Source organism: Daldinia childiae (assembly GCF_008694065.1).
Source record: "Daldinia childiae strain JS-1345 chromosome Unknown Scaffold8, whole genome shotgun sequence".
Lineage (NCBI taxonomy): Eukaryota > Fungi > Ascomycota > Sordariomycetes > Xylariales > Hypoxylaceae > Daldinia > Daldinia childiae.
The window spans coordinates 1,714,452-1,738,408 of NW_022984649.1; the positions used below are offsets into that span (position 1 = coordinate 1,714,452).

The following is a 23,957-nucleotide window of genomic DNA, read 5'->3' on the forward strand; positions in this document are numbered from 1 at the left end:
AAGGTTGCTACTCTAATAGAAGAGCAAGGAAGTGGTTGTAAATGATCTGGAGATGATTCCTTATGAATAGTTGTGGAAAAGTCGTCAATAATTGACGATTTTCAGGCAAGGCTAGCAAACCATGAATTGCAGATGAACGGATGGCGTTGCCTAGAAAAAGATTGTTGTAGGTTGTGAGAGTTGTGGATCCACCCGAGGCAAGTCAAGAGATTGAAGTAAAGGCAAAAATAGTTTCCCTCGTAGTATTTTTACGAGAGAAATGGTAGAACAAGCCTTTAGTTTCGTTGCATCCTTTGGGTGGGGATAAAGAAGGGAAAGATGAAAGATGTAAAAGGCTGTGACGTCGAAACAAAGGCTGACGAGAAATCAAGACACGGACAGAGGTTGATACCTAGCGCGCACGGACCACTAAAAGATGATTCCCTAGGTCAGCAGCTGCTTCAGCCACGAACCCAATTTTCTAGAAGTAACGACAGTAGGGGCAGCTTGTACCGATAGGGGATAGGTACATAAATGCTTAGGTAATATACATATTAAATGTACATAATTTAGATAATTCAAGATAAAGCCATCAGAATTACATTATAACAGCCACAATATTCACATGACTTCGCGACATTTCAATGCCAACTATTTTATAGTTGTACCCGCATTAACGCGTCTAACCCACATCAGCTCCCAACGCATGTTCAGTGACTCTCAGACAAAGGACCTATCACAAAGAGCCTATTAAATAGTAAATGGTCAATAATCTACCTATTTAGGTAATTATGTGATAGTTACTTATTAAAAAAAAAAAAAAAAAAAAAGGCTACCCTAAACTATGGATTCGGATGAGTTCGACGACGATATTGCCGACGAAGATCTTATCATCGCCGCCAGTCAGGTGCAAGCTCCAGTTCGTAGTCAACCTGCCAAGATCAACCAAGGTCGATTTCAACCCCATGTTCAACGGCCACCAGTTCAGGGGAACAAACCTAATTCAACTCACACAAGCTCCCTGGTATGAATATCTTGATTTCTATTTTCTTGGGCATGACTATGAATAACTTCGAATTATGGTATTATGACTATCACAGTTATCGGCGTTGCTCAACTGTATCTTAGTTTAGGATTTCGAAGGGCCGCACTAATACACATTTCAGCAGCGATCAAATTCTAATGGGCAATCTTTTATTGACCTTGACGACTTACCTTCAGATGCATTCTCAAGTCCACTAGCAAATCCTCAGTCTGTGTCTCAGAAGGGACCAGCAGGATTTCTACAGCCACAACGTATTGGTGACCCAGTCCCTACCTATCGACAGACCACCTTATTTGGTCAAACAATTCAACGAGATCCTGGCCCTGGATCCTCTCAGTCCAATAGAAACCGAGTATTTCGTGTAGATTTACCACCTGAGCCTCCAACTCATCATGAACTAGACTTGGAAGCTATGAAAACTTGGGTTTATCCTACAAACCTGGGGCCCACTCGAGATTATCAGTTCAGTATCGTTAAAAATGGCCTGTTCAACAACACTCTCGTCGCCCTCCCTACCGGATTGGGCAAAACATTTATTGCAGCTACTATCATGTTAAACTACTTTCGCTGGATGAAATCAGCCAAGATCGTGTTTGTGGCCCCTACCAAGCCGCTTGTATCACAGCAGATCGATGCGTGTTTCCATATTGCCGGTATTCCAAGATCGCAGACGACCTTGCTTACAGGAGAGATACCGCCAGCTCTTCGAGCAGAAGAGTGGGGGTCTAGAAGGGTCTTCTTTATGACTCCACAAACGTTGGAGAATGATTTATCTTCAGGGTATGCAGATCCCAAGTCGATTGGCTTACTAGTAGTAGACGAAGCCCATAGGGCTACAGGAAATTATTCCTACGTAAAAGTCGTCAGCTTTTTAAGGCGATTCACTAGTAGCTTTCGCATACTTGCCCTGACAGCAACCCCTGGATCCAAGGTTGAGTCGGTACAGGAAGTTATCGACAACCTCGCTATTTCACATGTGGAGATCCGCACTGAGGAATCCATGGATATCCGCCAATACGTTCACCAGAGAGATGAAGACATTGTTCTGTTAGATCCATCAGATGAGATGAATTTCATTAGAGACCTATTTTCGCAAGCCTTAAAGCCACTCGTGGAAAAGCTAAGTCAGCAGAACATTTACTATGGTCGCGACCCGATGAGTCTCACAGTGTACGGCCTCCTTCAAGCCAGGAAAGATTGGATGGCTCGTGCTGGGCAACATGTCAACCAAGGGGTAAAATTCATGACCATGGCAATCTTCGCTGTTTTAACAAGTCTAGCCCATGCTATCAAACTACTAAATTTCCACGGCATCAAGCCGTTTTATGACAGCTTAGTCCAATTTCGAGATGAAACCGAAGGGAAGGGTGAGAAGGGTTCCAAATATAAGAAGCAGATTGTCGAATCTCCCAGTTTTCAGGAAATGATGAGTAAAATCGCCAGCTGGTCGAAGAAGGATGATTTTGTCAGCCACCCAAAACTCACATATCTATCTGATACAGTCTTGAACCATTTTATGGATGCAGGTGAGGGTCGAGAAAGCGGTTCTACGAATACCAGAATCATAGTCTTCAGCGAGTATCGCGACAGTGCCGAGGAAATCGTACGGGTCCTTAATATTCACAAGCCACTTATCCGCGCCGCAGTATTCGTTGGACAAGCAGACTCGAAAAGATCAGGAGGCATGAAACAGTCTGAGCAGATCGAACGAATACAAAAATTCAAGAAGGGCGAATTCAATGTCCTTGTCGCCACTTCGATCGGTGAGGAAGGACTGGATATTGGTCAAGTAGATCTGATTGTATGCTACGATGCGTCCGCATCGCCGATTCGAATGCTTCAGAGAATGGGACGAACTGGAAGAAAGCGCGCGGGGCGTGTTGTTTTACTCCTGATGCGAGGGAAAGAGGAAGATAATTACGCAAAGTCTAAGGACGGTTACGAAAAAATGCAGCTCATGATATGCGATGGAAGCCGCTTCAACTTCCGTCATGACCTCTCAACAAGAATAGTCCCAAGAGATATCCGGCCCGAAGTTGACATGAGAGCTGTAGAGATTCCCGTGGAAAACACCCAGGCTGAAGGTCTCCCCGAGCCCAAGAAAGGAAAGCCACGAAAGAAGAAGCCACCCAAGAAGTTTCATATGCCCGATGGGGTCGAAACCGGCTTCACGAGTGTTGCTTCGCTACTAGGGAAGAAATCAGAACCCAAAAAGGCAAAAAAGGTCCCCGCACCCGTACCCGTACCCATACCAGTCGAAGAGGATGAGGTTGTCGATATACCGGCTCTTGACGGAATATTACTCGATAAACCCAAAATTGAAGAGTTACATAAGAAATACAAGAGTCTCTCATACCACCGAGACTCGATGGAAGATATTGAGCAAGTGGATATGGCTGCAAATCCTACCGCGCAAAGGACATTACGGAAGACTGTGCATGTGAAGCATGGGGCGTACACGAAGCGTTGCGTGAAGCTGCTTAAAACATTTGCGAGATCACAGTCTCCTTCAGACCGCTTCAATAAACCGTACGATGAAGCAGATGCGCGTCGTTACCGTCGACTACCACTTCCAAGCTACGGACCTGATTCAGATGAAAACGCCGCAGATGAACCAGCGTGTAAGAAGAGAAAAATAACATCCCCCATTCCAGAGGAAGATGTCGAAGTCGATAAGCTGCCAGCCGCCCCGTCTCGTCCACCGCGGCCGAAGAAAGCCTCTCTGCCCGCGAAGCAGAAGCCCCGCGCTCGAGCACGCTCCCCAGAAGAAGCTGATGACAGCGAAGACGTGGAAGAACTTCCACCGCCCCCCAAGAAACGTGCCTCCAAGTCAAAAACAAAAACTTCGGCACCACAACCACGCGGGCGGGCGAAAAAGAATACACGGACCCCAGCAGTCTACGACGAAAGTGCCGACGAAGGCGATGATTGCCGCCGCACCAGTGACCTAGATCTGACAGACGATTCAGACGATGGTGCCGACCTAGTTGGTTTCGTCGTCGCAGACGAGATGGCGACATCAAGCAACCCAGCCCCAACCTCATCTCTGCCACGGAGAAACCGACGCTCAACATCGCCCACATCACCATCTACGCCATCTACCATCGGTAGTCGTCCCGCAAAGCAGCAGAAGAAGTCGCTATACTATGAGCCTACGCACTTCGATACCACGCAGGACAGCGCCGACGACAATATCCCGTCCATGAGCCAACTCGTTAGGCAGAAACGTACTTCAAAAAAGCCCAGTGCTCGCAAGGATTCAGATAGTGACGAGGAGAGCGAGGACGATATCCCCGTTCGGAAACGCGCGCATGCTGCGAGAAAAGGGAACAATGGGAGAGCTGGGCCGTTTATGCTCGATGACGATGACGACGACGGTGATGATGATAATGAAATAGTCGAGGAAAGCGATGGGTATTAACGAATAAATAAATGGATCCCTCTTCGTATCCATGTTCTTCCTCTCTTCTTGTCTTACTCCATCCTATGTAGGAAAGACATGGCTCTTTCTCTAAACCACCTTACCTTACCTTACTTTATCTATCGATACTTAGATACATAACCTACAAGCTACCTCTCTAGGTAACTATCACGATCTTCCTTAATCAAAAAGTGACAATGTCTACCGCCTACTGAGTCTACATCGTACATACCTACCCAATGATATATATACATAACAGGAATATGTAAGTACCTAACATACGTATTGTTCGTCGCATTATATTGCAACCTGGTTCCAGACTGGACATCTATTTGCTACCTCGCTCCTACGTACAACGTGATAACTGAGCACAACACTACGAAAATTAACCCAAGCCAAGCCGTAACATGGTAGTATGGGTGCATCAGCGGCACTCTCCTCATGCAACGCGATTATTCAGAGCCCCTGCGACTACTATACTACCTATTTACTACCTATATTCTTAGACTGCCAATTGTGTTTTGACTTATACCCAACTCCCAACTCCTTTATTCATACCTATCTATCTATCTGTTATAGCGACCCAATGTTAGCATTTCGATCCCCCTTTCTTCTAGAACAGGCAGATTCAACAAGTCATTACAGCTTCAATTCAAGTCAATTCTCTGCTTTTATCCCTTCCCTTCCCTACCAGATATTCAAGATCTATGTTAAATGTGATTCCATTTCAATTAAAGCTACCCTAATCCTAAACCCGTCAATCCCAGCCATATCTGCAAGATCCCAAACATGAACGAAATAAACGTATGTCAACTCGTCCTAGTCTAACTACTACATCATCGTTTCCATGATTATGTCAACGGTATACTCACATCTACTCGACTAGTTAGCCGTCATATCGCTCAAAAATATCAACCCCAACTCCAACCAGGTATAAGAACAATGCTGATGGACGACTTCGGTATATCTCCGTCTCCCCAAGCATCAGAAACAACCAGCTTTAACAACACCTATAATATAGACCAGCGTCATACTCTACTCCGGCAGGTGTCAAACTGATGAGGTTGACGACCGCAAAAATGCACACGGCGTCGTGAACCGCGGGTCATCGATTCGTAACACGTCAATACGCCAATCCATCCGCTGTCGAATTTCAATGCAAAAGCGATAATATCAAATCCAGTTTCGGGTTCCGATTACGCTTTGCATCTCAAGCAGCCACGCTTCTGCCCACTGCAGTGCCCCAGCGAAATCTTCTCAGAGTTCCACTACCGCTTCTAATCACGTCTCTTCCACAATTACTTCCGTCGGCCACAGCGCTGGCATTAGTACCCAGACTGCCGAGGGTTTCCTGGCGGCCGACTTCTCTTCCGATAACATAACCTGCCCCGAAACCTACGACGGAGACAAGAACCACAACACCAGCACTTACAACCCACGTCAGAAGGGTTGGGCTAATGAGAGCATCCTCGCCCGAAGCTACACTAGTCTTCTTCTTCTTGGTTGCTCGTGGCGATTTTGTAGCGGGTGTGGGTGTGGCTGTTCGCTTAACCTTCTCGCCCGCGGATTCACGAGCTGTAGGCGCAGGTGGGTTTGTTCTAGAAGGCTGACCAGCTTGTGTTTGGGCCGGTGGTGGTGGGGCCATTAGTTCGCTCTCGGGAACGAAGCGCAGCTCCATAGGTTGGCTACTAGTGGTTGTAGGAGAACGTTCATCCATTTGCTTTTCGCCATCCTTGGTTCGCTTACTTGCCGCAGCTGCACAGCTAAGCAGGGTCGTCAAACTGGCACGCAGTGCCGCATCGTTATCAGCCTGATAGTGTGGCGACATAAAATTAGGGGCGCGACGGTCGATTCGAGTCTGGGATCGCTGGCCGAAGGACGGCCGGTGATGTTGAGGAATGGTCGAGCTCGCTGAGTGTCGGTGGGTCAGATGCGAAGGCGGGTGCGAGAATGCATTTGGTTGAGGTTGAAATGGCTCCGAAGGGCGTTGAGCCAATGCCGTCGCACGATCGTCGTCACTCGAGTCATCTTCAACAGGTTGAGCCGAGTGTCGCAGAGGAGTGGTCCCAGTAGGTCGAGGGGAAGTAATATTCTCGGCGGAGCTGGTTAAAACTCGGTCATCCTCGCTCTCGCTCTCTTCGTACTCCTCTTGACTGCTGTTTGCACCAGCCTGACCAGCTCGGGCGACAACAAAAGCGGGTTGTCGAGCGTCGGGTCGGGCATAAGACTGCGGATGTAAACGTCGTCGCCTTCGAGAGTTGTAAGAGGAGCCCACTTGTAGCCCCGTAGTGACGATCTCGTCTCCGATAGACGAGACGGAGGACGAGGAAGGGTGCGATGCCACCTCAACCCATGATTCTGATATAGTTAGGTTTGGTTTATGGCAGTGTAATAGGTTAGACTCACCATCATTTCGTTGGCGCTGTTGGTCGGATGCAGGCCGCATTGCACCAGAATTAGCGACCCGCTGAGAGTCGTTGCTACGTTGCCAGTTATGGCCCGACATTTTGTTTGGAAAATAAATGAAAATAAAACACGACGGCTTAGTAAAGATAATAACAAAAAGGTATAAAAAAAGACGCCCTGGATAGATGCTTGGATAAACCGAGATAGATGATGGGCAACGACGGTTAGGCAGTTGAATCTGAGAGTAGCAGTTCTATTGACAGGTACTAATGACAAGTACTAACAATGAGCGCTGTTTACCGACCGTCGGCGATTAGGCTTAGGAGGCTTGAGACTTGGTAGGTTTTGGGGGGATTTGGGGGCATCAAGTTGCCGTCTCCAACAAGAGGCCAGCAAAGGAATGCCCCGCGCTCACTGAAGCACTGAAGCACTGAAGCAGGGATCCGCTGATATGCGTTAGTTTATTCGTGCCAGGTATTAGGTATATTGTATTAATACATGCATAGAAAAGGTAGAGAGGTTTATTTTATGTACGTACGCTTCCAAGTTTTAAAATAAGCTCAGGATAATAATCGAGAGGATCGAATCAACTTGAAGATTCAATTTGAAAAGAGCCAAGGGATGAGGAATCTGGGTTCATAATAGGATGGTTGACGCGTGGGATGTTCCTAAAACGAATGATACTGGTTAGGTGATAGATACTGGTGGTAGGTGGTAGGTGGTAGGTACTAATGGTCGAGGTCACACGCAAAAAGGTAATGAGTCGGGAACAAGTGATAAAATGACAAAATGACTGAATGACTGAATGGTGGAATGATAAGAAGAGAAAGTGAGTTTCCCTAATAAGCCCGTCTTTGTTTCCAAAATGTTCCAATTCTCCTTATTGCCTTATTGCCTTAGACAAGAACAGAGACGGAAGTCCCCTGGATGGATTATGTCTTAAGTCCGCTATCGCAATCGGCCAGTTCCAGTTTATGGATATATGATTTTGGCGGGGTGCTAATAATAATACTTCATGAATGGTAAGAAAGGGACATTTATCGTTGCTGATGACGATTCCAATCCCAACCAACCGTTAGAGGGAAAGTAGAGTACAAAATCTATGTACCTACCAAATCAGCAACTATATCTACATCATATTTGGAATAGCGTCTTGGCAGATCTTGCCGATAACGTACAATATAAGATGGGTCCACTAATTTATTTGAACTATTCAAAGTGTTACATATTATCACTTGCACTTACCCAAACTCTTCCAAGTCTATCTAATTTATTTGTACAATAGAGATCATCCGATATAAACATCTGACTGCTCATATATCTTCATATATATATGTCTACCTAGGTACCTATTCATATACTCATTAGGTTGCAGATAGGTATATACATAGGTAAGTATAAATGTACTAAGCATTCCCGAGACAGAGTCAACACTAGGTTTGATACCATCGGACATCGGATCACGGGTCGGGCAGTGCAGATGTCACCAGCCCCCTGGAGGAACTGCAGGTGGTCATAGATGTGTCAGGCACATCCACACTACGCCTTATTTGGTACGCTAACCCCGTCTTGCCTATCATGCTTACACAGATTGGTATAGGTATCTAGACTTACATAGTTCGAACCTCCCTTTATCAAGTGACTTCGAGTCTCTCGTTAATACTATTAAACTTCTGATGTTAGACTTGTTTACCTCATAATCTACATACCTGACTAACAATATCCAAGGCACTCAAGTTACCTTCGTAGAACCAACAAGAAATAATCAAAACTCACAACTTGGTTCTGCCTAATGTCAAAACATATAATACAAGATAAATGACTGTTCCTAGTAAGACTATAACCATAGGACATACATACGAAAAGACAATATATTAGGTAGGCACCTAGGTTACTAATATCCAGTCACATCACTAAAACTAAATGTTAATCATTCCCATTAATGTCAGCTTTGATCTCACCTCTCGCATATATAGCTTATTTTCTAATAAGCTGACGAGGCTAATAACCCCAGCCTAGAAGTAACAATACACCAATAACAACACCTAGCCAAGAAGCTGCTAGATACCATATTTTATACTCTTCCATTCAGCTACTTGTAAATAAAGGGGAGGCATACCCTCCTTAAATAGATCCAATATCTAGCGGGTTACCATACGGGATAGCCCTGAATACCTAATAGGCTTCTTCACGGGCAAATACTCCCGGCAATAGCAGGGTGAATCTATAACGTCCAGTCATTAATTAAGCCTAGTAGCTACAGATACTTGTTTGTTATAATACGAAAAAGTGTAAACACTATGTCGTTGCATGAATTATGTGTTAAGAATTGAAGCAAGAAGTACGGAAATAACTTCATTACTTCGCAGGGAACTTTAAACCGAGCTATGAAAGCTTGAGCTATATACAAGATACCATTTGTTCTAGATGTCTCGTCTACAATCGTGACACTATGGCCCTAGCTAACTAACCAATGTAGTTACAGGTTTGTTATCAAGCCCCACGTCGGGCTACCCGGTCATCCTAATAGACGAATAATCAAGATCAAATCTACTAGTAGGGAACATATCTTGCAGAACACTTTGAGTGGAGCAAGTTAGAGCATTACTCGTTAAGTCATGCATGTAAACCTCATTCAAATACTTCTCTGCGCAGAAGTTGGCAATAGTCTAACCTAGACATATCGCTGAATAGAAGCGATGAGTTCCGCCATAGTGATAGTTGGCCTAAGCCGCACACACCACGAGGACCTTCCACTTAGTGCTATTAGAAATTTACCCTAACAACGTCGTCTCTCTCTTCCGCTCTCCACTACGCCCTTCTTCCCCTCACATCTCCCACCCAATCCAAAAGAAGTCGTAGTCGAAATCGTAGTTGTAGCCGCAAACGCCCATACCGAATCCTAACTAAGTCATTAATCGGTTGTAGCGAATTTTTAGGCTTCGCATTACCATCTGCACGTGCACCTGTAAGTAGACTAGGACTAGCAGGCAGAAATGAAAGCCGCAGAGGAAAGTCGCGGTGAGCAGATTATCCGCTCTCACGCACATCGCGCATTCGTCGTAGATAACCCAAGCGGGAGGATACTGTGATAGTGGGGAGTAGACCAGCACGGAGTCGCGCGTGAGGATCCAGTAAGCGTCTTTTCGTTTTTCCGACGATTTCGTCATCAGTATGAGCGCGTTCTAATGGGTTAGGCCTCTGTACTCGAGGGTTGGTGATAAAGAGTATTGTATTTTACTCTTAACGTACGTTAAGGTGTCAGTTCCGCTTTGCCATATTTAAGACCAGGACTTTGAGTGCCTTGATAATATCCTCGCTCGTAACGGAGTCGCGTAAGATATTATTTCCTTGTTCAGAGGCGAGGTAGTTTGTGACATACTTTGTTGCGGCATCGTAAAGCTCCTTAGTTACTATGAAAGTCTCGACTTCCTCCTCAGTTGGCCCAAGCCGCACACACCATGAGGCTGCCCTACAGGGCTATTATCGTCTCCTTTGTCTTCGGTATATCTACTCAGCTAGTAGGGTTTCTCCTTGTTGTCCTAGTAGCCCCAGTTATTATTTATGTTGGTATAGTTAAGGGTTTATACGTACATCTAGTGGGTTCCATTGGTAAGAAGTGTTTCTTATGTTTAAATCACCAATGCCACTTTTAGAATATGCAGTGTAGAGGAAAGTGTTCCGTTCGAAGTTGCTATTGTAATCGTATTGACTCTGGGTGTCCGAAGGAGGTTCTAAATTTCAAACACTTAGCCATCCCGGCCGTCTTTGTTGCCTTTGTGTCTGGATAAATTCACCAGGATGGTTACTGTTGTGGGGGAGTGAGAAGTGTTGCTATTTTCAAGGAAAGTATTTTGCGACAAGCGGGCTGGCAGTAGTGACGATCAAAACCAACACCAAGCAAACGGTGGCGACCACAGCTACCGCATCAGTAAAGAGTATCAAGGAGACGGCAAAGTCGACATCAAGTGGCGAATATTGGCCAAATGGGTCGACAACGCCATTTTCGGCGACCTCCATTCCAATGTCCAATATCCCCCCACATCGTTGGACTTTGGATCGCTATCAGAGTGTTCCGTATTGGAAGTATTGTTGATAATAGCTATAGTTCTATTAATAATAGCTTTGAATATGGTCTGCACGGATTAGGGGTATATATTGTTCGTCGTAGAAGGCAATGGATAACGGTTTCCTTAACGCCTAATGAGTAGGTGATAGTATGACAACTATCCAAGCCCAGGACCCAGTAAGGTTGGACGAGGAGAGTTACACCTTGGCTGGGCATCAAGAATCGGGAATCCTGTGAAGCATCAATCCGGAACTAATGTGCGGATGATATTCTTCAACTGGGCCTCAGATTCTGCGTTGAACAGCCACAGATCTTCCCAAAGACACCCGTCTAGGTGAGGATTAGGTAGGCATGATAGTGAAGTTAAATATAAGTGTTTGTTTCGAGTACCGTGTTGTGAACAATAGGTATGTAGTCCAAAGGAGTTTGTATGCTGACTCTCAAGACTAAAGCTGTAGAATTACTAAGTAGACTATTAAGTGTTGAAGAAAGTAAACTTCTTAATATAGGTGAAGTTGGGATTGAAATATGTTTGTAGGATGGAGAGTTGAAAGTTGGAAAGGCAGATGCGAAACTGTCTAAGGTTAAAAAAATTAGAATGGACCGGGACTTGGAAGGAACAAAGGGTAGCAACAGTCAGAGAATCAATTTGAACAGTTGCATATGAGCCTGTTGTATCACCTTAGGGTAGGAACCTAAGGAAAGAGCTATAAGTATGTTTGGATACGAAGGTGCGAGTTTAGAAATACGCGTAGCACGGCAACTGCGATAGCCCATGGTGAGGCATTTGAAAAGTCCAAGGGCCTACATATATGTACCTGTTAATAATAATATCAACTTAGGTATGTAGCCTCTGTATAAATAGTGCGTGTCTATCGGCATAGCTTTTCTATAACGAACCCTCATAGTTCACTGCCTCCACCCAACCAATAATTGCGATTTGGTATATAGGTACCTAGGTAGATATGTAGCTGTGTATTATTGGCATTATAAACAATCACTTAATAGTTCTTAACATCTAAAATATTAACAACAACTTGTTCCATAAATAAATAGTCTACAACAAAGGGTATATATAAGGATACATATAGGTTCGTAAACACTTCCAACAAGGTACCTTATCAATACTCTTCGCTCTTATCAGTGTTTAGAACAAGAGACTGGTTGTGACCTTTAAAGTCCCTTTAAATCTCAATACATAATAAACAGGGCTATGGCGCCCAATAATACTGGTGTGGATAGGGGATCATGAATAACTAAGGGGTTATATCTTAGAGCCATAGGTCGAGGTAACATGGAAGCTTTGCGACCTAAGGCCTTATGGGATTGGCACAAGAGTAGCTGGTTAATGACTACGGTTTTGAATAGAGAAAACTCTTAATTGAACTAGCTATTACAAAGTATTGAGCACATTTCACATATACTGAATTAAAGACTACACTTTTCATGAATTGGTATAATTATTTCACTTCTAACCTAAGGAAGTTGTAGGGGTAGTGACTATTAAGCTTGTGGGGTGTACAAGGCAGAGTATACTCACCGAGATCCGACTGACTAGAATGCCAGAATAATCGTAAAGAAACCGTAAGTCATTCGCATTTGCAAGAGAAGAACTTTTTTGATGCCCTCGAACGCCGTCATAAAGCCCTCGTAGTCTAGAAGCTTGATCCGCCTCCAGATGCTGGGAACGCGTCCCGAGCATAGGGAGGTTCGTACCAACTTCGTTGACTGAAAAGCCCTCAGAGCCCACAGAAGGAAAAGCCGACTGGATAAAAAACTGATATACGTAGACGCATATAGCGCCAGCACAGATGACTGCACTCAGTTTGAAGCCCTCGAACCCTCAAGCCCTCAGAATCCACATGGAGGTTACCCTCCGATCAAGCCGACAGGTCAAATCACAGCCTCTTATAGAAGCCTAGCCCTCAAAGCCCACAACTCCAGAGGAGTTTATAGTTTCGGAGAAGCCGACGAACCCACAAAGCCAACCGTCATGTGTGTCAAAGAACCCTCAGAATAGAGTCTAGTGCGGCTATGCCACTTTAAAAAGTGGTCTTCTTGCCTTGGAACGACGCGCCACCTCGAGAACCAAAACCACCTCGTCCACCACCGCCACGACCCCCGAAGCCGCCGCCACCACCACCGCGGCCGCCGAAACCACCGCGTCCACGGCCACCTCCGCGACCACCACCGCCACGACCTCCAAAGCCACCGCCACCACGGCCGCCCGAGTTACCATCACGGGGGGGTCGCTGGCTGGCGAAGTCAAGACGGACAGCGCGGGAGTTTCGGCCCTCACCGATGTAAGCGCCATTCTTGGCATCAAATACGGTCTTGGCATCTTCAACGGACTGGAAGGATACGTAACCGAAACCCTTACGGTTGCCGGAGTCACTACTCTAATATTAGTATCAAGGCACGGAGATGAGAAATTAATAGAGATACGTACGGGTCGGTGGGAAGTCGAACACTCTTGACTTCGCTGACCTCGCCGAAGAATGCAGTAACCATCTCCTCATCAACATCCCATGGGAGGTTACCAACAAATAAGGTATCGCTCTCCGGGCTCGCGACATCGCCGTGTTGGCGGGCACGGTCGGCGGCACGGGCGTTGGGGGTAGCATCCTCAGCGGGACGGGGCTTAGAAGGGTCCAGTCTCATGGGACGGTTGTCTAGTTCAACGCCGTTCATCTTGTCGAAAGCAGCCTGAGCAGCCTCAGGGTTTGCAAAGTCGACGTATCCGAAGCCACGAGAGCGTTGCATGGCCTTGTCAGTGACGACGCGGGCGTTTGTAAGGTCGGCGCAATCCTTGAATGCGTCGTATAGCTTCTCGTCATCAACAGCCCAACCGAGGTTACCGACGAAGAGAGTAGAGCTCTTCTCCTCAGACTCCTCGTCTGTCTTGGTCTTCTTGAAGGGTGTAGAAGCCTCATCTTCGGCCTTGCGCTTCTTCGGCTGCTCAGGCTTCTTTTCAGCCTCGGAATCAGCTTCGCTGGAGTCATCAGAAGCTTCCTCTGCATCAGAAGAGTCGGAAGAATCAGAGTCGTCAGAGTCTTTGGCCGATGACTTGAATTCACGTTAGCTAGGCACAATAGAATATGTTTCGAGAATTAGCATACCTCTTTCTTGGCCTTAGCCTTGTCTGCAGTAGGCTTAGCGTCGGCAGCATCATCACTGTCGTCGCTGTCGTCGGAATCGGATGAGTCGTCTGACTCGGACTTGGCGGCCTTAGCTTTGGCCTTGCCGTTGGTCTTGCCATTGGCAACGGGCTTAGCAGCCTTGCCGTTAGCCTTTGCGGCGGGCTTCTCCTCCTCGGACTCAGAAGCAGAGTCGTCAGAGTCTTCATCCGAAGAGCCGGAAGCATCATCAGATGCAGAGTCGTTGGAGTCAGAGTCAGACTCAGAATCCTCGGACTCGGACTCGACCTTCTTCTTCTTAAGATCCTTGCCCTTCACAGCCTTTGAGGCGACATCCTTGGCAATCTGCTTGGACTTAGCCTTGGGGCTGTCGGTGGCTTTGGTAACGCCGGCATTCTTGACAGCAGTGAGGGGCTTGGAAGCCTTCGCGGCTTTGCCGTTTGCTTGTTTGACCTTGCCCATTGTTAAATCTAAGTGAAGAGATTGTGGTATTGTTTAAGATAATCGTCTTCGACGTGTGAAATGTTGGAGTTGAGGAAAGAAAGGATTGTTGGAAGAAATGAATTGAGAGCTGTATTTTATATATTATATCTTGTAGAAGAAGGCGTGGTTGGTTAGCTCTCTAAAAAATTTCGAGGGACCAGAGGAAAATTTCATTCTGCCGGTGGGGCATATGCGGGCGGTAAGCCCTAGCTTGCGTGATAGCTTGATTTGAATTTTGTGATAGCACGGCCCAACAAACCACATTTGTTCATGCTAGTTCACTTAGTTCACGGAAGTGACGCTCCTCTTGTTAATCCCCACTTTGTACCTAGATACATAGGTACTTAGGTATCTGGTACGTACAGTTTTTATCAACAAATCACGTGATTATACTATGTAACATGTTGGAATTGCTTGATTGCTGACTGGGTGGAAGCTCTATTACGAAATAACGGAGACTGGAGATTCAACCCGCACTCGACAGTGCTGAACTACCGCAACTTAGAACTGTCTTCTTAACACCCAATCAATCGCGGATTGAATTGTCTGAGACTCTTCATAACCAAGATGCCGACTCCCGAATCCGAAGCTTTTTTGGCGAAGAAGCCGACCGTCCCTCCTACCTTCGATGGTGTTGACTACGACGACAACAAGCGATTGAAGCAGGCGCAAGATGCCATAATCCGAGAGCAATGGGTTCAGGTTATGATGGGACGACTTGTCCGAGAGGAACTGGGTAAATGCTATTACCGAGAGGGTGTTAACCACCTGGAGAAATGCGGTGCTCTACGAGGTTAGTTAAACCCGTCGTCATTCTAAGCGACTCGAGAGGTTTTGGACAGGTATTCCGACATATCAGTATGAAATACCAAGGATATTTAATTTGAAAAGAGAGCACCGGATTTGCTTATAGCTATGAGACTAATAAGACAATAGAGAAATACCTCCAGATGCTCAAGGACCACCGGGTACGAGGTTACCTATTCGAACAACAGAACTACATCTCGAAAACTTCGTAGACGGAGAAAAAGAAAGGCAAAATGAGTTCTACGGCTATCAATGGTATAAATTACATTGTGAAGATGCATGGGGTACGAGGACTGCTTTGGACATAGCTCTTTACATGAGGGTGTATCCGGTGCGATGCGGACACTTGTCCGTCCGCGGTAACCCGTGTATTGTACATATTCAGCAGCAATCTCAATGTGAAAACGACATAAATCCCGCCTAATGATTTAAAAAGCAAATAATTTGGTTATACTCGTACCTAAGATATCTACCTTAGGTACCTAACATAAAGTAATTAGCTCATACCTGTAAAGAGGCTGGTACCTAGGTAGGTAGGTAGGTAAACTACATACTTAACATAAGGCTCTTATCTCTATCATAACCGGGTCCGTAGCCGCCCGCTCCAATTGCCAATTACCATCGGCGAAAACTAACCTAAAGCTCCGACCCTTACAAAATTTCTGGAGCTTCGATAATTCGTATTCTAAAATCCATACCTTATCCCACCAGTACCTGCGCAATCCCACGCAAGTAGCAGCCAACGGAATTCGCCATGATCTGCCAGCGGTGCCTTCAGCGAGCCTCCGCGCTTAGCTCGCGTATACCTCTCAGATCCCCGGCCCCGTTCCTACGGCCGTTCTCTAGCACGATTGCGCGCCGGACGTCTTCTCCCGCTCCCGAATCATCATCGCCGTCTACGAGCGAATCGCCTGCGTTCAGCACGCCGCTAGCCGACGTTGCTACCGAGGAAAAGCCTGCGCTATCGGCGTGTCCGGAGGGAACCGTACTGACAGGCCTTAATTTCTTCAAAAACCGGACAGATCCCGTTGCGCTGGCCGACGATGCGTATCCGGTGTGGTTGTGGAAATGTCTAGAGGTGCAAAAGAAGGCGGACGAGGAGGCTGACGACGATGCCGGTGATGAATTCTGTAAGCCCCCTCTCTTCTTTTTCTCTCCCTCCTTTTTTTCGTTGCCCTTGCTTCCCTTGCCCTACCCTAGTCTATACACACCCTATATATTCAAGCACCCAAACTCCTGGACACCCCCACTAACCCTCCCCCTCTAGCAAAATCCAAGAAACAGCGACGTCTAGCCGCCAAGCGACAACGATCCATGGAAGCCCGTCTTCTAGCCGAAGGCAACCTCGAAGCCCTAGCGCCCAAGATCCCACTACAGCACCAGAGTATCAACTTGCCCGCCAACGAAGAGGGCACGACAGAGGGCGCCGTCGCGGCGCAGCAGGCGAGAGAGGATCTACGCAAGGCTATGCGCAAGGAGCGGAGGGCCAAGATCAAGGAGACCAATTACCTTAAGAGCATGTAATCTATGGCTTATGGCGTGGTCTGGACTGTAACCCACGAACTCTACTTCGGAGTGCCCTTATGATAAAAATGGGCGAGAAGGGGGGGAAACGACAGACCAGCGAGTTCACGCGGATAGCGGAGCTAGACGCTGCGTCGCTTTTCTACCCGAGATGTATGTACTATACACCATTAAACCTGTATACAAATCAAATATACCAAAGGACAGATACTACCCACTATAACAGACAGTTTAACGTCATGTATATCAAATCCTCGGTGTCACGAGTACGGGACAATAAGTAAAAGAATATTTAACTGATTAATTGAGTATTCAAGCTACCTTGCCTATGTAGCACTAAGGGGTATCGTTCCGAGCCATGTTCTAGTCTTACAATGCCATTTTCCTTTTCATCAAGTAGACGTCAACGCCTGAGAAAGAACCAAGAAAAATTAGGATTCCATCTTCCCCTATTTTCCAACACACGCATTCTATATTATGCGTTCTAGCATTCAATCTTCATCTGTTAAGCCCAGAGCGGCTTTCTTGACAGCAATCTCCTTTTCAAGGTTGGCCTTTGTGAGAAGGACACGCTTCTTCAAGATTGGCGCTGTGACTTCAGAGAGTTGGCGTAGGGTCTCGTCGAGCGACTTCTTTAGATGCTCAATCTCGTCAAGCTTTTCCTTGCGTTCTCGCTCTGCCACTAGCTGCTCCTCGTCGACATCGTCGTCGTCACCATCCTCCATATCTTCATCGTCGTCATCGTCATCTTCATCTTCTTCTGATATAATCTCTTGCATGGCTGCGGGAGTATTCGCTTCGACTGTCATAGGAGTTTGTGCTTCTAGTTGCATGGCTGGCGTGGCCGCTGTAGGCTCTTCATGATGCATCCCGCTTTCTGCGAGCTCGGCTTCCATGGCTGCCAACATCTCATCGTCTTCAGCATCGTCTTCCATGTCGTCCTGAACACCTGCATGATCTCCAAAATAGTCCTCCTCAGCTTCACCTTCAGCATCTTCTTCGTCGTCGGAATCTCCGGAGTCGTCGTCCTCATTTTGGATGATTTCAGTATGGGATTCTAATGCGCTCGCGTCGTCCTCGAGTAGTTTGGCTACTTGAGTAGCGGTACTCTGCCACTGCTTTTCTGATACAGTTTTTCTGAATCGTCGATGGACAGCATCGTGCATGGGAGGAGTAAGACCATGAGGCCACTTATAGTCGTTCTTAGCAGCCATAGGTGGAAGCGGGATCGTCTTGGCTTCAGTTTCGCTCTTAACAGTTGCAAAACATAAAAGCATCTCGACAATATCAGAGTTCTTCATCATGTTTTTGCGATCCCAAGACTTCATCGCCTCCGTAATGGTCGGTAGTTGGACAAGAACTGCCGCGTAATGGGTTCCGTCGATGGTGACCATAGCTCGTCGCTGCTTAGCATCGAGAAATTGAACACCAAAGTCCGCGCCTCCATTTTGCTTGGGCAATCCGATAGTGCCTTCAGCCAACGCCTTTTTCAAGTACTCTGTCGCGGCTCCTGGCAGGACGCGAAGAATAAATGTAGTTTCTCGGACAGGATCAACCTCACGGTCGCTAGCTTCAGAGTCGTAAGCATCTCCAGGATGGTGTTGAACAGGTTCACCTCTAGGCTTGAACTTGATGGTGCTAATAGGCGTCGATACCACATTTGATGCGCGATCTGGCTTTGATATGGTTGGTCTAATCTTAATCGTTTTGCTAGGCCGGTTCGATTCATGCCGAGTGACGGATAGTGGTCGATCTTCATCGCTATCATAGTGGCGCTTCTTCGACTCAACAAGCTTCTGCGTTGGCTTGGACGTCCTACCGGCTTTGGATTTGGTTAAGGTTGGTGTTTGGGCGACGGGTGTAGCGGCTGGTGTAGTTGGTTGACTACTGATCTTGATCTTGATTTTCCGACTCTCTCCAGATGGTGTAGGGGTGCCAACATCGCCGCTGAATGAAGGTTGTCGCGATGCTGTATTGAGCTTGAGGATAGGTCTCGGGTTTTCAGGATTCGATGGAGGTGGCATCTGTTGCGACGTGTCAAGCTTGAGGGTTGGCTTTACGTTGATAGACGACATGATGAAGAGAAGAGTGTACTTGAATGGGCGAAAGTAATAACTATGAGGTAGTTAGACCCTCAGATGATGAGATTTAACCCTCTATGATATGGACCAAGCCAGCATCTATAGAAGGTAGCCGGTAGATGCTTTGTTAGGTAATGAAGAGATGACATTGAATCGGGACATGCGCCGCGGACATACAGATGGTGGGGCCGTGGGTTCAAAGTACGTAGGTACCCAGGTAGATACCGCGTAGGTCCATTAGGTACCTAATGGACCTACTGGAAACAAACGAAGGTAAAGTTAGTGCCTGCCTCAGGTGCCTAGCTCTTATGTACATATGTACCTACATATACGTGTGGGTCAAAGTGGAGCTTCTTTAGCTTTGCTTTCCAACCTTTAACTCTCCCAACTTTCTAAAGAATGTGCAACTTGTAATAGCACGGATGCTGGCTGATATGGCGCACCTGCAACGGGTTGGCAACTACTGCTAAGACTTGCTGATCAGATGGATAATCAGACAGTATCGTTCGAATACGGCTAGTAAAATATTTACTCGATATATTCTCTCGGTTTTCCTCGAACTAGCATATATTCAATTTCCAAGCTCTATGCTTCAAGCTCTACGTTGCAAGCTCCAAAGCTCGACTATACGAATCGGCGAAAACCTCAATCCCAACCTGGCCACTCTGTAGCTACTTTGAGATCAAGTACTAGTACTACATTATTGGCCAGTCATACTGAGCCAGGTCAACCTACCATTGACAAATCAATACAAGTTAATGTACGAAACGAAGTCCACGATTGCCGATTTGAAAGAAAGCTTACATCCTATAAAGATCTTCGATACGACCTCCTCAATCCTTGTCCTAGTGTTCCAAGCGTCCGCTCCTTACGATCAGATAATACTAGGCGGGGCGACGAAATTCGTCCCATCCAACACTCTTGACGGTCGTGCCTCGCAATATCAGATAATAGGAGATATTCACAATGTCATCATACGCTCAGCAAGTCCACCGCGCGCCCACCGCCTCTGAGATCCACCACGCTCTGCTACGTCCAGCTATCCTACAGATCCTCCGCGCGCAGGGCTACTACTCATCGACACCCAGCACGGTTGACGCGCTAACCGAGCTCGCTGCAAACTACCTTACCGCCATTTCGCGACGCACCGCGCAGCACGCGGCACTTAACAACGAGGTGGGCGCGCCAGGCCTCCCCGACGTAGTCGATGTGCGCCTCGCCCTCGAAGACTGCGGCGCTCTGTGGCCAGAACGCGACTTCACGGCTCAAGAAGTGAGCGGGGAGGAAGACATGAGAGGGATTGACGAATTCATACGCTGGGCCAAGGGGAGTAAGAACCGGAGGATTCGCATGGTTGCGGCTCTGGACAAACCAGCTGCCGGCGATGTTGGTGTAGAAGGAGTAGAGGAACAGCGCGAGACGGACTACTTGAGTGGTTTGTTCTGTACAGACCCCATATATACCGTGCTTTATGTTAACAAATACAAACCACAGCGCTTAAGCGAAAACACAACAAGACGGATCAAGACTCTAAGTACGCGGGTACGATCTTGGGCCGAGGCATCGTCGAAGGAGAAGTCGTCCCAGAAGGTGGAAGTGAGAGCAGCATACACGCCTGGGCACGTAAGATGCACGAGACGTCTCAACGCCCCCCTGAACCCGAAACCGTCGACATCGAGTCAAGGCCGCCTAGCTCGGGCCTGAGCTCACTTGCCGACGAGGACGTAGCTATGATAGATATGGAATTCTGAGCTACCCTGATTGCTACCGATTCAGATAAAATTCTAAACCCCGAGAGGTACTAAGGGATATCAGCTCTAGTCTGAATACGATTCTCGTCTTATTGTTTCTATAACACACCGAGCTATATCTTAGCCCCAAGACACGATACGAAGGTTTATCTATACATAGGTACCTTACGCATGTGTTCTGCATGACTTACGGCGTTGGCATCAGCGGGTTTGAGGGACCACGGTTTGGCGTTGCTATTGGTATATGAAGCATACTCTGCTTGGGTGTGCGTTTTGCACAGTGGAATACCCCCCTAATCCAATTTTAGTCTAAAACTATCTACTTCCCCGTCTATTGTGACTACCTCCCCTAACGAAGGAGGTAACATTGGCAGTGATGTAGTTTCTATATCACTCTTACCCTTAACGTTGAGATGGCCGAAGAAGGAATTGGCGCCCTTGTGCTTTGAGCGTTGAGTTTATCGAGATAGACTAAGCCGCTTGGCGGTCGAGGAATGCGATGATATTAGGTACTTAAAATACCTAAGTTAGAGAGGTACATATAGATATCTAGTCGTGTATCTTGTAATACCTCGCTTCAAGACCATTATCAAGGTCTTATTCAAATCTAATGTCTCGTAATAGAAAGAGCCGCGGAAGGCTGGTCAGCTGGTTTAGGAGAAAGGTATAAATCCGAAAGAGCTTAACATATGTATATAGAACATTAGAACTATACGTTTTGAAAGTACGCATCTTGTATATTAGAAATGATATTGTTATCAGCTACTAATGAGGTCTCTCGTAAACGCGGTCGTAGATATATTACCGTCTTACCTGTAGCTCCAAATAGTAAGGGTTATTGATATACCTGTACGTACTTAGTGTACCTTAGAATGAAAATGAAAACCTACCATATAATCCTCTTACACAGCAGAATTTAAGAACAGTAAATTGCCAATCGGTATGGTGGTCTTCAGTTTAGAGACAACTTGAATTATTCATATTTTATCGTTACATCTTTTTTACTCTCTTTTAACTCTTATATCACGATTTTTTATCCTAGTATCAGGCTAAGCCATGCATCACACTACGAAGGGTCAAATATACAACTCTAGATCCTGCGGGATGCACAGGATGTCAAACCAGGCATAACGGACAGGAAGCCGAGCCCGGCAGAGTATATGTGGCAGCGAGAGCACGTCAAACAGACTATTTTGTGGAATTGGCCATTTACTTGTTCGAATATGGCGAGTACATGGCTGCTTATATGTAGGTATCGAAAATGTGTAGGGTATAAGTCTACCTTTTATGCAGAAACAAAGCCACTTAGAACGACTAATAGTACCTGGGTAGTGGCAGCAATGACAAATAAGATAAAGAAGACGAAGAAGACAAAGAAAAGAAGATAAAACTAGGCGCAATTGATAGAAATAAGAAAATATAGTTACCCACCCGTACACAACCATCTCATTGCTATGAAGGCTATCACATTCGGCGATACCATACTATACGAACCGCGCTATATCTTACCGAAGTAGGTATTATATACGTGACAGACTTTTGAAATGAAGCTTAAATGAACCTCCATATACTCCCTATAATCTATCCCGTCGCTAAGGTGAGCGATACAAGACACCCGTGAGCGCTCTTTGCCGTCAGAGCCACCTGCGCCTGATAAGGTCTCTCGTCTTCACTCTTGATTCCGCTAAACTCTTGCAATATCCGCGATACTATATACGAGGCCTCCATAGTCGCCTTTTGCTGAGCCAAGCACTGTCGCGGTCCAGCTCCAAATGGCACGAATGTAAACGGGGGAGGGCTATACTCGTTTTCCCAGCGCGAGGGACAAAACTCACTGGCATTGGGACCCCAGACTTTCGGATCGCGGTGCAGCGTAGCGAAGCAGGTGTCGAATAGAGTGCCGGCTGGCGCGAACACTGGAGCTGTGCCGTCTAAGCCTCCTCCGGTAGGTAAAATTGTGTCTTTTAAAGCAACGCGGTTCATCTGCGGAAATACGGGGTACAGACGAAGAGCTAGTCATCACGTTAGCGATATCTTCCAATATAGAGCCAAATATTATGTTAGCAGGCATACTCTCAGTGATGACATGTTGTAGGGACCTGATCCGCGGTAACTGGTCGAAATCTAGCGGCTTGTCACCTACGGTCAGAATTTCAGCTCGCACTTGGGCAGCTATAATAGGGTTGCTGGCCAAGTTACGGATAACGTGGCTAATTAAAGAAGCGGTTGTTTCGGTTGCTGCCATCATGGCCTGCACTATTTGGTTCCGCAGAACAGTCCTATCAGCAGTCGCTTGTGCCATGTTGAAAAGCAGAGTGCGTCGCTTTGTATTGTCTTGGCTATGTTCGACCGAGTTGATTTTGCTACTGTACTCGATAGCTCTATCGACATATATATCGGCGAATTTATGAACCTTGTCGCATGCCTCGAGCCAGGAACCCTTTGGCATCAAGAAGCTCAGAGGTCCCAGGGCGATGCGTATTCCACAGCCATTGAAGCCCGCCTGGAATGCATCCAAAAAGCCTTTTGCATGCGATGGGGGCGTGCCCGAAAGCATTCCGATAGGCTCCCCGAACAGAAAAAGCGTATTTAAGTCGAGATACTAGTACGCATACGTTAATACACCAGAAGCGTGGGCAGAGATTCACAAGACAAACCAGTCTTAAGAGATATGGTTGTAAATCAAACTTGGAGCCGTCCTTTGGGATCTGTTCTAGTAGGATCTGGAGGTGCTCTTCAAGGGGACCAAAATTAGAAATATTGGACCTGTGGAAGCCGGGTTTGAGTAGGCCGTGGGAAATCTTCCAGTCAGAGCCGTCAGTCGTGATAAATCCCATGCCGCAGAAAGGGCTCATACTGTGTAGTCGCAGAGGCTGAACGCCCCAGTCTGCAGCATTTTTAGAGAAGACTGCCCGTAGGTTTTCTGGGTGGATAGAGGATATGCCATGCGAACCGAAGTTCAGGCTTTCAAATGTATGACCATATGTATCGTATCGCCGTTGGTGCTCGACCAGGAATTGGTTCTTGGAGATAGCATCTCCGGTTCGCAGAAATATATCCAGACCGAATAAGGGGTCCTTATGCTTGTAGCGAGCTGCGGGTTGGCATCCATGCTGTTGGGCCGTGAGTCGCAGCGTGTAGGTTAGATACAGGCGATAGGCAACAAAAGCGGCGATAGAAGAAGCCAGCAGTGCTAGCAGTGTCACGGCAGTCATGACGATTTTAATGTAAGAGGTAGTTAAGAGTATAGCAAG

The 23,957-nt window shown here is 46.7% G+C and overlaps 8 protein-coding genes across 9 annotated transcripts; 4 read left to right on the forward strand and 4 right to left on the reverse strand.

Moving 5' to 3' along the window:
* Window positions 1-823: 823 nt before the first annotated feature.
* Window positions 824-4,445, forward strand: GL218_07236 (ATP-dependent DNA helicase mph1; the record flags this gene model as incomplete). 2 transcript variants are annotated; one of them, XM_033583984.1, is made up of 2 exons in its annotated part: window positions 824-1,003; window positions 1,149-4,445. In XM_033583984.1, the coding sequence occupies 2 exons, from the start codon at window positions 824-826 to the stop codon at window positions 4,443-4,445; spliced, it is 3,477 nt and encodes a 1,158-aa protein (XP_033433043.1). The 2 variants fall into 2 exon arrangements, with proteins under 2 accessions (XP_033433043.1, XP_033433044.1); XM_033583985.1 differs by lacking the exon at window positions 824-1,003 and having other exon boundaries at window positions 1,437-4,445.
* Window positions 4,446-5,655: 1,210 nt separating this feature from the next.
* GL218_07237 (uncharacterized protein) lies at window positions 5,656-6,951 on the reverse strand (the record flags this gene model as incomplete). The annotated part of the gene is made up of 2 exons (XM_033583986.1): window positions 5,656-6,803; window positions 6,852-6,951. The coding sequence occupies 2 exons, from the start codon at window positions 6,949-6,951 to the stop codon at window positions 5,656-5,658; spliced, it is 1,248 nt and encodes a 415-aa protein (XP_033433045.1).
* Window positions 6,952-12,962: 6,011 nt separating this feature from the next.
* Window positions 12,963-14,519, reverse strand: GL218_07238 (Protein gar2; the record flags this gene model as incomplete). The annotated part of the gene is made up of 3 exons (XM_033583987.1): window positions 12,963-13,314; window positions 13,370-13,986; window positions 14,040-14,519. The coding sequence occupies 3 exons, from the start codon at window positions 14,517-14,519 to the stop codon at window positions 12,963-12,965; spliced, it is 1,449 nt and encodes a 482-aa protein (XP_033433051.1).
* A 588-nt stretch (window positions 14,520-15,107) lies between these two features.
* On the forward strand, window positions 15,108-15,559 carry GL218_07239 (NADH-ubiquinone oxidoreductase 12 kDa subunit, mitochondrial; the record flags this gene model as incomplete). Its single annotated transcript, XM_033583988.1, has 2 exons — window positions 15,108-15,333; window positions 15,477-15,559. The coding sequence occupies 2 exons, from the start codon at window positions 15,108-15,110 to the stop codon at window positions 15,557-15,559; spliced, it is 309 nt and encodes a 102-aa protein (XP_033433052.1).
* Window positions 15,560-16,101: 542 nt separating this feature from the next.
* Window positions 16,102-16,871, forward strand: GL218_07240 (uncharacterized protein; the record flags this gene model as incomplete). Its single annotated transcript, XM_033583989.1, has 2 exons — window positions 16,102-16,477; window positions 16,615-16,871. The coding sequence occupies 2 exons, from the start codon at window positions 16,102-16,104 to the stop codon at window positions 16,869-16,871; spliced, it is 633 nt and encodes a 210-aa protein (XP_033433276.1).
* Window positions 16,872-17,362: 491 nt separating this feature from the next.
* GL218_07241 (Transcription initiation factor TFIID subunit 7) lies at window positions 17,363-18,946 on the reverse strand (the record flags this gene model as incomplete). Its single annotated transcript, XM_033583990.1, has 1 exon — window positions 17,363-18,946. The coding sequence occupies one exon, from the start codon at window positions 18,944-18,946 to the stop codon at window positions 17,363-17,365; it is 1,584 nt and encodes a 527-aa protein (XP_033433275.1).
* A 972-nt stretch (window positions 18,947-19,918) lies between these two features.
* On the forward strand, window positions 19,919-20,703 carry GL218_07242 (putative bromodomain associated domain protein; the record flags this gene model as incomplete). Its single annotated transcript, XM_033583991.1, has 2 exons — window positions 19,919-20,387; window positions 20,447-20,703. 2 exons carry the CDS (start codon window positions 19,919-19,921, stop codon window positions 20,701-20,703), a joined length of 726 nt encoding a protein of 241 aa, XP_033433274.1.
* Window positions 20,704-22,284: 1,581 nt separating this feature from the next.
* GL218_07243 (Cytochrome P450 52A12) lies at window positions 22,285-23,918 on the reverse strand (the record flags this gene model as incomplete). The annotated part of the gene is made up of 3 exons (XM_033583992.1): window positions 22,285-22,715; window positions 22,777-23,305; window positions 23,361-23,918. The coding sequence occupies 3 exons, from the start codon at window positions 23,916-23,918 to the stop codon at window positions 22,285-22,287; spliced, it is 1,518 nt and encodes a 505-aa protein (XP_033433273.1).
* Window positions 23,919-23,957: the final 39 nt, after the last annotated feature.